The sequence below is a fragment of the Buceros rhinoceros genome, unplaced genomic scaffold, assembly GCF_000710305.1.
Source record: "Buceros rhinoceros silvestris isolate BGI_N320 unplaced genomic scaffold, ASM71030v1 scaffold3857, whole genome shotgun sequence".
Taxonomy (NCBI): Eukaryota; Metazoa; Chordata; class Aves; order Bucerotiformes; family Bucerotidae; genus Buceros; species Buceros rhinoceros.
The window spans coordinates 1-13,103 of NW_010423763.1; the positions used below are offsets into that span (position 1 = coordinate 1).

At 39.2% G+C, this 13,103-nt stretch overlaps 1 protein-coding gene across 1 annotated transcript in view; it reads left to right on the top strand.

Moving 5' to 3' along the window:
• Positions 1–653: 653 nt before the first annotated feature.
• The window catches only part of LOC104497277 (vasoactive intestinal polypeptide receptor 2-like), a gene marked incomplete at its 3' end in the record, with an annotated part of 15,880 nt that continues 3,430 nt past the window's right edge, over positions 654–13,103 (top strand). Inside the window, exons 1-3 of the mRNA XM_010140511.1 lie at positions 654–731; positions 2,650–2,752; positions 12,330–12,437. Coding sequence (XP_010138813.1) covers positions 654–731; positions 2,650–2,752; positions 12,330–12,437 — 289 coding nt within the window. The remainder of the gene's footprint in view (positions 732–2,649; positions 2,753–12,329; positions 12,438–13,103) is intronic.

The window sequence follows — 13,103 nt, forward strand, 5'->3', positions numbered from 1 at the left end:
CGGAGGGGCGCTGAGGCGGCCGGCGCCGTGCTGATCGCCTCCGAGTTGGATGCTCCCCGCGATTTTCCCCGGCAGCCTGTGGCCACCAGTACTTTGCGAGGAGTTGTCACAGAGCGCTGCCCCGGTACGATCTAGAGGGTCGCTGGCAATCGTGATATGGGGAAAAATCCTGCATGGTTAATTTCTCTCTAATACATGCAACCGGGTAACAACGTACAAAGCATTCAGAATATTAAAGTCTTCACGTTTAGGCCATCTATTTTAACACCTTTGTATTTTCAAGTGTTTCTTCGGTTGTTTATAAAAGTCTATAACATTGCTGGAAACATGATTTAGAAAAAATAATAATAAAAAAAAAATCAGCCCTTTAAGTCCTTCCGTTTATTACTCTAAATTTAAAAGAACAGATGATTTCCACCAAAACTTGGGAAACCATGTTGAAGATAAATGTGAGCTGCTTGTCAGAACTGTTTTTCCAGTCAAACTGCTGTTCTGAATGCCTTAAAACTGTTAAGCCACTAAAACCACAAAGAAACCCCTCAGCTGAATTTCCAGCTAGCTGTGTGTACCTTTACACTGCACAACACAGTGCACACAGTTCTGCATTCAGTGCCTGTAAGGGATAACCTACCCTTGGTAAAGCGGAGGGACAGATGGATGAGCACCAGCCCCGAAAGGTGGTGAGCGCCCCCAAAATCCGTTTCAGCGCTCTTGATGTGTTTCGGAACGTGGTCAGTGCCATGTAGACTTGAGCTCTAAATCTCTTCAGCTTGGTGAAGTACAACTGTATGAAACAGGTGTATGTCTTGGATCAAAATATATCACAGTTTGGCAGGCGTTCCAGGTTTGAAAAGTAATGTTGTGTCACCTTTGGGTGCTAACAAATTTATGGTTTTGAAGTAACCTTTGCTATTATGTCACTGATACTGGGAAACTTACAGTTCTTTTGGAAGTATGAGAGAGAGAAGTCGCTTACGGGGCGGGTTTCTTAATTGTGGTAGCTGTTTTGATTTATCCTTCATTTAGTTAACGTTTCCGCTTACTTGAACCTACTTTTCCTAGAGCCAGTAATTAGAATACTTTTTGATGAGTAGGAGATCTACTCTCCGTTACCGGATGTTTGCAGTTGGGAAAAAAAAATTCTGTTGTGTGAAATGAAAATGCAGATAGAAAAATTATGTATACATGGGACTACATTTTACATGGGAGCCATCTGTAAAGTAGATAATACATAGCCAAAACACAGAGATTTTCAGTATAATGCTGAATTTTATATTGTAAGTGCTGGAAAACCTAATTTATGTTAAAGATCTGTACAAATTCACTTTAAAAGGAAAAAAATCTTCTCTGAAAACATGTAATTTCAATAGTCAATACAGAGGAAAGATGGGAAAAGAAAAGTAATGTTGTAGATGGTGAATTGAGACATTTGGAGAAGAGACAGATTTTCTTGAGTTTTCATGACAGCCCCTGCTGTCAATGCTTACGGCTCTTGTGTTGTATTTTTAAAAGCTGTGCAAGGGGCTTGCCCATAAGGAGACTGTGGAATAACCAGGTGCTCAGTCCTAACTCTGGGTCCTAGTCTCTGGGTTCATGATTGCAGCTTAATTGATTTTAAAAAAGTACCATCTCATATGTCAGAGGTTACTACCAGATACCATTGTTAAATGTCTCCTAAAAAACGTAAGAGAGAGAAAAGAGAGAGAAACTTGGGGAGAGACCACCTTTTTCTTGGTAACTACAAGCGTGAAGGTGACTGAAGTGCTGCATGTTCACATTTTATTTCACTGTGTTTTTTCACTTGAGCAAATCTCCCTGACCCTTCAGCTCCAGTGACATTTCCTACCTTCCCATATGCCGTCTATTACAGTCGTTTCTCCCTTGCAGTCTCCTATGGGCTCCACATGTTTCTCTGTTAGGCTCTGCCTGCCTCTGTGAATCCAGCTGCCATCTGTGAACCTTCACGATGTCTTGTTTCTCTCTCCAGCACGTCTACATCCCTGTCTCTTCCTGTGGACATAAATAACCCTTTCTGAAAACCAGGGAACTGGGAGCAGGACTATAAATGAGAAAGGACAGAAGTGCTTTCATTTTTAAAGGAGTGGGGTTTTCTTCCTGTGTAGCACTTGCTCCGATCAAATAATCATGTCCTGGGGCCTTCAGGAGATAAAAAATACATGGTGGAAAAGAAAAGCAAAGCAAAATTTACCATGTCAAAGAGAATGCAGTTTGATTTGTTTTAAGGTTCTGTGACCAAAAAAAAAAAAGTGTTTTCTTTTCTGCTTCAGCTTAACTTGCAGTTTTTCTGGAGGAAAAGGTCTCACTAAACAATATTGGAGAATGCACTAGAAAGTTAAATATGTAATAGTAAATGTTTAATTAAATATTTAATAAATGACAGCTGGCCTTGAAATGCTACAGGAAGGAGCCAGTGAATGCTCTAGTCGATTATATTAACATTTCATTTTGAAAAGTTAATGTGCGAGAAGCTAAAATGGGCAGTGGCTGTGTCTGTGAAATGCCTAGCACATGCTTGGGCAAAACCAGTGCCGGTTAAAAGTTGTGGCTTTCGTTGTTGGTAGTTGCATCCTTTGTAAAGCATTTAAATTCGTGATTGAAGACTCTGGCCTGTTTGTTAATTTGACACAGGTGAATGGTGTCCAACCAGAATGCAGATTTCAGCTGGAGATTCACAAGGAGGAAACAAGGTGTATGGAACTTCTGAAGAATGCAAAGCCTGTGGACTACAAGGGTAAGAAAACATAAGTGGTAATGTAGAGGCAACTGGAGTAGTCAAGGTTTTCTCCCTTTACCTTCTTTGCTGTTTTGGTTGCAGTTGCTGCATTTGTCTGTACTGTGCTTGTAATTGTGCATGTTTTAGAATTTAGGTAGGTTTTGCATTAAAGGTGCTGTTGCAGCAAGCATATTGTGAGTGGTGTGCCAGGCACTAAGCCAGGCATGTCCCACATGGGGTGGGACGCTAGATGGGAGCAAATGTGTTCTCTTGGTTTAAGCTGTTACTGCTAGTATTTTCTGATGGGCAGAGAAGCTGCAAGGCTGGTGATGACAGGATCAGCAGAAAGTCTGAGGAAAAGTTGAAAGCCGTGGCTTTCAGTGAGGCTTAGATGAAGAGGAAAGAATTTTTTTATCTAAAGGCAACACCTTTCAGTTGAAAATACAATTTTGATTTTGACAAAGTAATATCACATCTAAAGCTAATCATTAAATTTCTGCTGTTAAATGATCTTTACGTGACTGGTCAATTAGTTCTGCAAAGCCCTAAGCCTCGTCGCTGTCCTGCCTTTCAGTACAGTATTTATCACCTCAGAATAACTGGGTTTCTTGGAACACTACCGTTCTTGCAGCACAGTTGTTTTCCTTTGGCTGAACTAGGCGATAAATAGTGTATTTGCTTTTTTCATATTCAGTCTGTTTTGAATGCCCTCTAAAGATGATTATGGCATCTCAGGGACCTGCCATCTGCAGAGCTCTTTGAACATAAACATGAGTCCCAACTCATGATGCTTTCTCCACCTCTCTTCTTGATTTAAATGTGTAACTCCCTCAGTGCATACTCTAATATCAATTTGTATACAATAAAATAATTAAAAGGGTCACCAGCAGTTCATATTTTACTACAATTTCTCCTTTTTATTAATCCAGATCAGCAATTAGAAAAATTACGATAACAGTGAATAGTTTACATGGATATCTCTCCAAGCAAAATCTTCTGGAATAATTAATCTACATTTAGATTTTTTTGTTGTTTATGAGTGGTGATGAGAGATGGCTGTTACATAAATAATACTAGTGTGAAGCCAGATGGAGAAATAATTACTAGCCCATCTTAATGAATTAAATCTTGAATTAATATATTCACTATTAGCTATTATACAGCTTTGAAAGTCAAGCTTTCTTCAAGATCCACTTTTGTGATCCAGATGCTGGGCCACTCCAAGGGTATCCTTGTGATGCACACCAGTTTTATTTTGGGTTCCCTAGGGGAAGAAAGTAGTTTTCTGTCAATATTTTCTACACAGCCTCTTTTCACTGAAGAGGAGTGTCCTAAAGGCAAACTGCTGTGGAAGAACTTCATGTCTTAGAAGGAGACAGTATGTCAGATGGTCTTGATGCAGCCTTGCAGGGAGTGATAAATAGCAGTGAATGCCTGGCTGAAACTAAGGGAATATTTCATTTTTTAGGAGACTGGAATAAAGCCCCTGTAGTAATGAACCCTTAAAAACTATATGTTTATGGGAGAATTTGTCCCATGCTATAAGTACCTTTACCAAGAACCTGTTCAGGAGAGCCTATGTATTCTCCTATGTATTTCCAAAAATACCCATTCTCTCTGTGCCTTTATTTTCCTAATAACCTCTAAGTATTCATACAAAGATGTGAGGAGTATTTTGAACAGCAACCTGCAGATTGTCACAGTGATACTCTGACTGCTGATAAAGATTTACTAATGAAAATTGGCGAGCTGGAACTAGTCCAGGCCCTTGCTCCACATCTAAAACTTGTACTACATTTGAAACATAATTCATTACAATAAAATCACAAATCCTTTTTCACTTTTTCCTGAATGGGAATGATGGTTGCTCTTGGTAGAGCCCTTGTCATGTTTTCTAACTCCTGTATGTGCTACCTGCTTTACAGAAGCTATAATGAAATGTAGTGAAGGATCTGTCTAGAATTTGGAAATAAAGGTTCACTGGGATTTTCCACCAGAGGTTTGGGCCTCTATTATCAAAATTAGTGGGAAATTTTTTATTAATTTCTTGAGAACTTGAGAAGCCTTCACACCCTCTCCATAACACGCTCCTGAATTTGTCCGGCACGCATAGCTATTGAATTTTGGAGGATCCAGATTTTATAGGACAGGCAGTTTCTCCTTTGACCCAGATGGCAATTATATATTGAACACCTTACCTAATACTTCCCAGATCCCAGTTAGGGAGACGTAAAGGAAAGATTTAAAGGCAAATTTTTATTATTATTATTATTATTTTACAAAAAATGACATTATCGTCATCTTACTTGAGCTACCTCATAACATGGGCTTGCAGAGTTTTACTGAGTAATTTTTGTAGTGCACATAAAAATCACTGACATGAAGTCTACAGAGAACTCGCTTACTTCATGGCTTAATAAAGCAAAGTGTTTTGCAAGGAAACACTGTATAAATACTGTGTAAATATCCTTTGAACAATGCTAAGGATATATTAAAACCACAGGACTCAGTTTGTCTAAATTCTTCTCATTTGCCATCATCAAACTGGTAAACATCAAGACCTGCTTTGCACGCTTTGGGGGATCTTCAGGCATTAGCGCATGCTCTTCCATTAGTGGAGAGTTTTACACACCATTTAGGGAAGAAGGTCACTCTCCAAAGATCTGTGGCAGTGCCTTCCTCTCTGTAGTGCCTCTAGTTGTTTAATTTATGAAGGCAGCATTAGCCTCTATCTGCATTTGTTTTCTAGTTTATTCCTGTAATTTGACATCTGAGGTACGGATACACCTTTAGCTGGTAGCCTAGGAGGGAATCATGTTTAGCACACTCAGTTTTGAAGGGCGGATAATAAATAAATTACATATTATATAAATAGCTCTCGATAGCTGCAGATTTTGAGATCCATATAGAAAAACACTAGGGGGGTTTTTTTGCCTACTACTCATGGCTTGTCTTCTTACAAAAAATAAAGCTCCCAATAAAAGTAATTGAAAAAAAAAAAAAGGTTGTCCCACTGCACATTTCTGGCTTTATTTTATTTTGTATTTAGATTTTTTTTTAATGAAGTAATAGACTCATTTCTTTTCACCTTTGAATAAAAAATGAAATCTTACGGTCAAAAATGTTAAAACTCAGTCAGTAGACTTTATGACAGGGATCTACAACAAGAAGTTCTAAGGAGGTTTTGCTATGAACAATTGAAGTCAAGGGGTTTTATATTCCTTCTGAACTGAGTGGCTGCGGCTGCACAGTTAGATGAGCCTTCTTGGCTCTTGCTTTCCAAAATGTGGTTTTGAGACCTGTATGCCAGACAACATTTTAATTTTAGGTATGACATCTGAACTTTGAGGAAGAGCTGTAGATGGAAAGAAAAATGGCTGTGGAAAGAATTTCATAAATCTCTCAAAGAGAGGCTTCATAATGCAGCTAGTAATGGGAAATTAAAAGGGACAGGACTACCAAAATGATACTCTTACTCATAAATGATGCTATATAGTCCAATCTCCTCAATCGCACTACCAGTAGAATTTTACCCAGGGATGACAGCACTGAGGACAGCAACCTCAACACGGCCCACGAATGGCGGTGGGGGCCCATGGGGGCAGAGGCGGGCATGGGGACTGCTGAGATGGAGCTAAACACCACCATGGCTGAAGGGCCAGACCTGAGCTGAGGTGGGTGCTCTGGTAGAGGTGGCAGGCTGCTGGGGGCCATTAAGGCCAGTTAGTGGCCAGGGCCTGACAACAGCCGCCAGCAAGTGTCTTTAGCACAGCAGCTCGGCGCAACAGGATTTCCGCCAGCCGTGCTGCTGTGACCGCTTTAAGCAGCACTGCTGCGTGTTTGCCTGGCTTCCCGGTTGCTAGCTCGCTATTTCTCTAGCGCCTCCTTCTCCTTTCTGTCTGATTACTCGTGTGAATGCGCAGAAAGACTTTCAGCCCATATATGTTCATAAATTCTAATGTGGTCTAAATTATCTGCTGCGGCGTTCAGACCTAGAAATGTCTAGAAATGTTGCCCATAAGAGGTGAGATAGCTTCTGCTTTGTCAAGTACAAAAATCAAAATGTTTCCCTGTTCGAATAGTAAACCCTAGGCTAGCTGGCAACTTTCTGGCTGATTTTCCCAGCACTCTTTCTTTGTTCACGTATCATGCACACCTAGATCGTTTGAAAAATGCTAAACCTCACTTTGCAAGTGGCAACTTTTTAAAACTCCAAATGCAAAGTGCCACCTAGTGGTCAATATATAGATAAAATGTATATATAAACAAAATTCCAATACGGGCCCAGTCTTAGGCATTTCTATAGATGAAGAAGCATGCGTTGGGAAGTTGGAAACTTGTGTCTCAAAGACTGGGTCTTGGAGAGCAGGATGATGAATGTGGTGGCAGTACTTACGTAAGCTGGAAAAAATGAGAAACAAAGTGTAGTTTATAGTCTGTTACGTTTTCTTTCATTATGAAGTATCTGCAAATGCATCACGAGGTTTAAAGACCAAACAGTCAAAAAAGGTAAATGATATCATTGAAGCTAGCTAAGAATAGCATTGGCAATATCAGCTGGAGGAACAGGAGGGAAGAGCAGTAGAGGAGTGATACCGTGGCCACACTTTTGAGCGAGTGGTTTTGAGCAGAGGTTTTCTGGGAAGATTAATTATTTTCTTGGATATGCTGTGAATGACACACCAGAGAAGTAAAAGATGCAAATGTTATATGTGGAGTGCAGGAGCGTTCCTCTAGACACCACAGAAAGAGGCATGAGAAACCTGTTTTTTTGCCTTTGCTACCTTTCTTAATAGGTAATGAAGAAGGTAAAGAGTGTAGTAGTAGAGATGCACAGAAAAAGTTGAGGAGCTAAGACAGATCAAGAGCTGGATTAGTTTTATATGTGCGTGTCAGAGTGAAAGGACACAAACATTCAAGGCTTGAGAATTCAAATGGGATGCAAACATAGAGACTAAATCCATTCATGATCAGAAAGGGATAAAAATGTACACTAAAATATTTTGGGGTACTCTGAATATTTTTTAAAATATTATAAATAAAATTGCAGACAATATATGAAATGCATTGGAGCAAGTTTTATTTAAAATGTGAGATATTTTCTATAGATTTACTGGTAAAAGTGTTTCTGGGACTAAAAACCTCATTTTAAGCTAAAAAAAAGTTTTGTATCTTACTTGATTAACATCCTTTGGAGGCAGTAGGAAACAAGCTTGTAGATGTGTGAGATGCGTAAAACTTCCAGGGAATAAGAGAGTACATAATGATTTTATTAAAAGCAGCAGTAATGGATGACAGTCTAGAAATCCTAATACTGAATGAATTAATGGCTGAACAGGGAGTAGTAGAGAGTGAGTGGAGAGCAGAATATCAAGCTTGATCAAGTTAGATATTGTATGTGCAGGAAGAGATGTATTTAACATAGCATTTTTCTCACCTTCGTTTTCCAACAGCGTAGGTATTTATAACGCTGTAGACTGCTCTGTGGTCACTGGGGCGAAACAGGCAATTGTCAGGAGCAACTTATCTGGCCTGTTTCCGTGTGGTTTAGGATGAAGTGAATCATTCTCTGCTGCTCTTTGACAATACCGCCTATGTCATTATAAAAGGATAGTGGGTAAAGAGCAATATCTACTTGAAGACCTGTGAAACTCATGAAGACCTCCAGTTGTGCCACGCCTTGAATATCCAAGATCAGTGGGAAATTAATTGCTAGTTTCAATTGTGCATAATTAAACTTGTGCTGTACAATAGAGATATGTTGTTGGTATGGGAGAAATAAATTGATGCAAGTGTAGCAAGAATGGACTTGTTAATTGTATCCCATCTCTGCATAAGGGTATGTTTTGCTAAGAGAACTAGATATATGACTGCAATATTGTCAAAAATCTGTAGTAATAGGAGGAGGAGGAAATGAGGAAAGCTGTGATTTGAAAGCACAGAAAAGTGTATATTGTTTAACAGTTGTACTTCCAGCAGCCTGAAGCAGCACACCAGTAACACTATCGTATCATCATTCAGCCCTAGACCAGTTTTCAGAAGCACGCTGTAGTCCTTCAGTGACTACAGATGCCTTCAGGACATTTCAGCAGTTTTCTCAGATTTCCTGTACCATAGTAAATAAGCTGATGAATATACGTAAATTGAGGCTTAATGTTCTACTTGGAATTCTGATGACAGCCACTCAAGTTGCACTCTCATGATTGTTGACGCATTTGAATGGAGTCTAGATGTAGGAGATAACATCTTTTGTGTTATTTCATCTGTCGATATCTAGTTGGAAAAAGTATCATTCTCTCCTGTGCCATAGAAGCTTGTCAAGTCCTAAAATCCTGAGGAAAAACTGAGGTAAAAAAAAAATACGTTCCCTTGAAAACGTTAGTGACTTGTAATGTTTTGAATGTCAAAAACTTGTATACCGCAGTTTCTTCCTGTAAGCTAGCTTTGAGAGATGATACAATTGCGTTGATTAATTTTGGTGGAACTAGAACTTGGACCTCAGTTTCTGCATAGTATTTCACATAACTGAAGCCTGAATAAGACGTTTGGGGTTGGTTGGGGTTTTTTTGTTTGTTTTATGGAAAACATGCTAATGGAGCTCTTAAGTCCATGTTGTTCAGCGCCTTTACAGCAAAACCTTAGCCCAGTCTTTGTAGCAGCGTAGCAAAAATTTGTAAAAGCCTCTGAACTGTTTGCAGATTACTGTAGCAAATCCACTGTCTTGCAGAGAGTGTGTTGAACAAAAGGGAGGATTTGTAAAAGTCATCAGCTTTTATGGGTGTGCATGAACACTTCCATGACCCAGCTCAGCTCTCACTTGTTAGTGGAAATGGGGATGAACTAAAAAGGTCTGAAGTCGCACAAGATGCTAATTATTCTCGTGTACTCCAGGGCTTGTTTTTGCTGGCTCAGGCAGTACATCCACCAAAGCCAAAAGAGTTTCATCCTGCCACTGTAGTTCTGAGTGCTGGCAGATGGAGAAAATAGTTTCTTTGTCTTTCTGATTACTTGTATGTCACATTGTTGATGTTGTTTCTGGCTTAAAATCAATTGGGAAGGAAGCATGACCTGAGTTGGCTGAGGTAAGCAGTCTTTTATTTTGCATAATCCCTGCTTTTGCATCATAGAGGATTGGACTTGATTTTGATCCAGTACTGCATCTCAGGAAGCGCCTAAGCGTGTTTAAGTTCCATTGACTTAAAAGGGTATGAAGATGACTTGCTCAGATGTAAGCCTCTTCAATTATATTCAAATGACCAAGTCAGCATCATCTCAGAGATACCTTTACTAAGGCTAAAAGAAAAGTCACAAGTGCTAGAAGGGAATACTAGGTAGACAGGTAAAATGGAGCATAGATAAAAGTCATGAGTTAATTCTTAAAGGAATCTATGAGCCTGTTGTAGGGGCAGGACTGTTAACTGCATGCTGTGCTACATTAGCAAACTGGTAGATCAAGAGAAGCTGTTGCCTATCTCTATTTGGCACTTGTGAGACTGCATCTTGGCAGAGTACTGCGTCCAGTTTTGGATTCCTGTGTAAAGGAAAGCCATTAATCGTCTCAGCAGAGGGCATGGAGTTGGCACTGGAATATGCAGCATGCAACAGCTAACTGAAAGCGGGTTTGTTTAGCTTTGACAAGAGTGATCTGATTGCTGTCTTCATCTACCTAATGGGCTAGTGGGGAAGATGGAGGCAGACTCTTCTCAGATGTGAACTGGAAAAAAAGAAACCAAGAAACCCAACAGGAAGCAATGGAAGCAACCTGCAGCAAGGGAAATCCTAATTAGATGCATGGAAAAATTCTTCATGGAGGAAGTTGTGTGTATGCAGGTTGTGATATCTCCATCTTTGGAGCTTTTTGGAGCTTGACTGGAAAAGACATTGAAGTGGGCATGTGAGATAATGAACATTTAATACATTTGTTGCATACCACTTGGAAGTTGTTGCAGCATACAAGGCAGTGGAGGATAAGACATTACATGTTACCTACTCACAAGCATAAACTTTGTGAAGTGTTCCCATTAGTAATACCTTATTTTTGGCATCATCTTTCTGAATATAGAAAGACCCAATCCTGATGGAGAATAGCATTTTCTTGGGAAACTGCATAAAGAGGATCTACGGAATTGGTGACCAAATGCAGAACTTACTCTGTAATCCTCCCCTCATCTTTTTTCATCTCCAAAACTTATTCTTGGTACAGCACAGAGGCTTCCTCCCAGCTATCACACTTAGACGCCTTCCAAAGGAAAGCAAGGCCCTTGGGAATGGTGCGCCACTGGCTCCCCTCTCCAAAGGGGCAAATCCAACTGCTGGGTGTAATGTAATGTAATGTAATACAGACTCGGTTCCCTAGTTCGCGTGTGCTTTGAAAGTAACTTAAACACTGAAAGTAGGATGCTAGACAATTTAAGTCAACACAAGCTATCCAAGTTTATTTACACTAACATGGTTTAAAACTTCTAAATGTTCATTTTCCAGCTTTGTTTAACTCAGGTGGCTTGATTTAATGCTATAAATATTCTGAAGAGTAGTATTACACATGGATGCGAGCAGTTCCTAATCCAAGTTTCATGTTCTCTACTGAAAGGAACAAACTGCCCCTTACACTTTCTAATAATTTTATGAAGTAAAACTGGTAGGATAAAAGTTTTGTTTCTCTCTTTAGCATTAATTAAAATTTTTAATTGTCAGTTGCCTTATTTGAAGACATAAATGCCCAGAATTTTATGCATTAGTGTTTTGGGGGTTTTCTGTGATAACTCTTAACTGAGAGGAGTAACATTTCCTCACTTCTTTGTCCTCATAATTCTTCATAAGGCTTATGTTCGAATCCAGCATAGCTCCTCGCAGAGCTTAGAAGGCATGCATTATAAGTAGATAACTTTAAACAAATAGAGCATGGTTCATCCAAGTGCCCCTAGCAGGCTGCAGGAAGGTTTATGTTCATTCAAAAGACACCACTTTTGAGCCACCTTTATATAGACATCAGCATGGGTAAAGCCGTAACAAATAGTTACTATCTACTAGTCTTACCTACTATAAAACGTGCCTTGTGACACACTCCCTACTTAGTCCTCTTAGTCCTCTTTAGGACAGATGATTTTGTAAATTCATGGCCCTGGTTCCAAAACTTCTCCAATCATGACCCGCTCCTATTGTATTTGTGACGTGAGTCCAATGAACTACTTAAATATTTCTTTGTGATGTTCAGTTTGCCTATTACTGCAGATAAAAAAGTTCACTTTAACTGTGATTAAGAGATTCTCAAAAATTTGGAATTTTTAATAATGCAAGTTATTTTTGAAGATTTCATTTATTTTCTTAGCACGATCCCATCAGAATGACATAGTTTTAAGGAGACATTTTGCAAACAATGTATTAACTAACCTAAGAATAAGCTGGTTAATCAGCAGACTCTTATGATTCCCTTAATGTTTTCATAGAAAATACCATCTTCGCAACTTTTTTGATTGAGTCTAATCTTTTTTGAACTACTCATCCAAAGCTTCCATCAAGGTTTTATAAGGCGAATACAGTGGGGTGATTCGGACCAGGCTAACCTTTCAAGTCTGTTACTGCTTTTTTATTTCAGGATGTGTCGGAGTTTGGGATAACATCACCTGTTGGCGTCCTGCGAAGATTGGAGAGACTGTCACTGTGCCCTGTCCAAAAGTATTTAGCCTTTTTTCTGGCAAACCAGGTATTTCAGTTTAAGGTTTATTTTTGCTGGCTTCTCTTTGGTTTTTTATACTATCATGCGCTAAAAATGGTTTATTTGCAGTTTAAAGTTTTTATTTTCTTTTTTAAGAACTCAAATAATAGATTCTAAACAGAGCTGTTCATGATATGTTATGAAAAGACCAAATAATTGTCTTTGTGGTCCATGTAGTGTTCTTTGAGTCAGGTACTAAATATATATTCTGATCCAGTGACGCTCATCAAGGCTGAAAACATTGCTTGTTCTTTTTGACCTATTTGTGCTAATTGTTAAGGCAGCTGAGCCTGACTGACATCTTTAACAGTTGCCAGCAGGTCACATGCAGGTTGTTCCTCCTGTGGTTAGGAGGGGAGCTCTGCCTTGCTTTCATGAGAGTAATGAGCCAACATTGATACATCATAGCTAAAAATTATCACTATTGCAATTTAAGGTAATTATTATGAAACCTTTTATTCTGCTTTTTAATGGAATTTTTGCTCATCAGTGTGTCAGATTGCTGAAATATTTAACTGGTTTAAGTCTACTAACTTCGGCACCATCTTGTCAATACATTGTACCTTGGTTTGATTTTGCACTTCAGCTTGTTAATGGGGTTTTAAAAATAGATGATGCGCACGTAGCATTTCACATATGCATCTCAAAATTCAG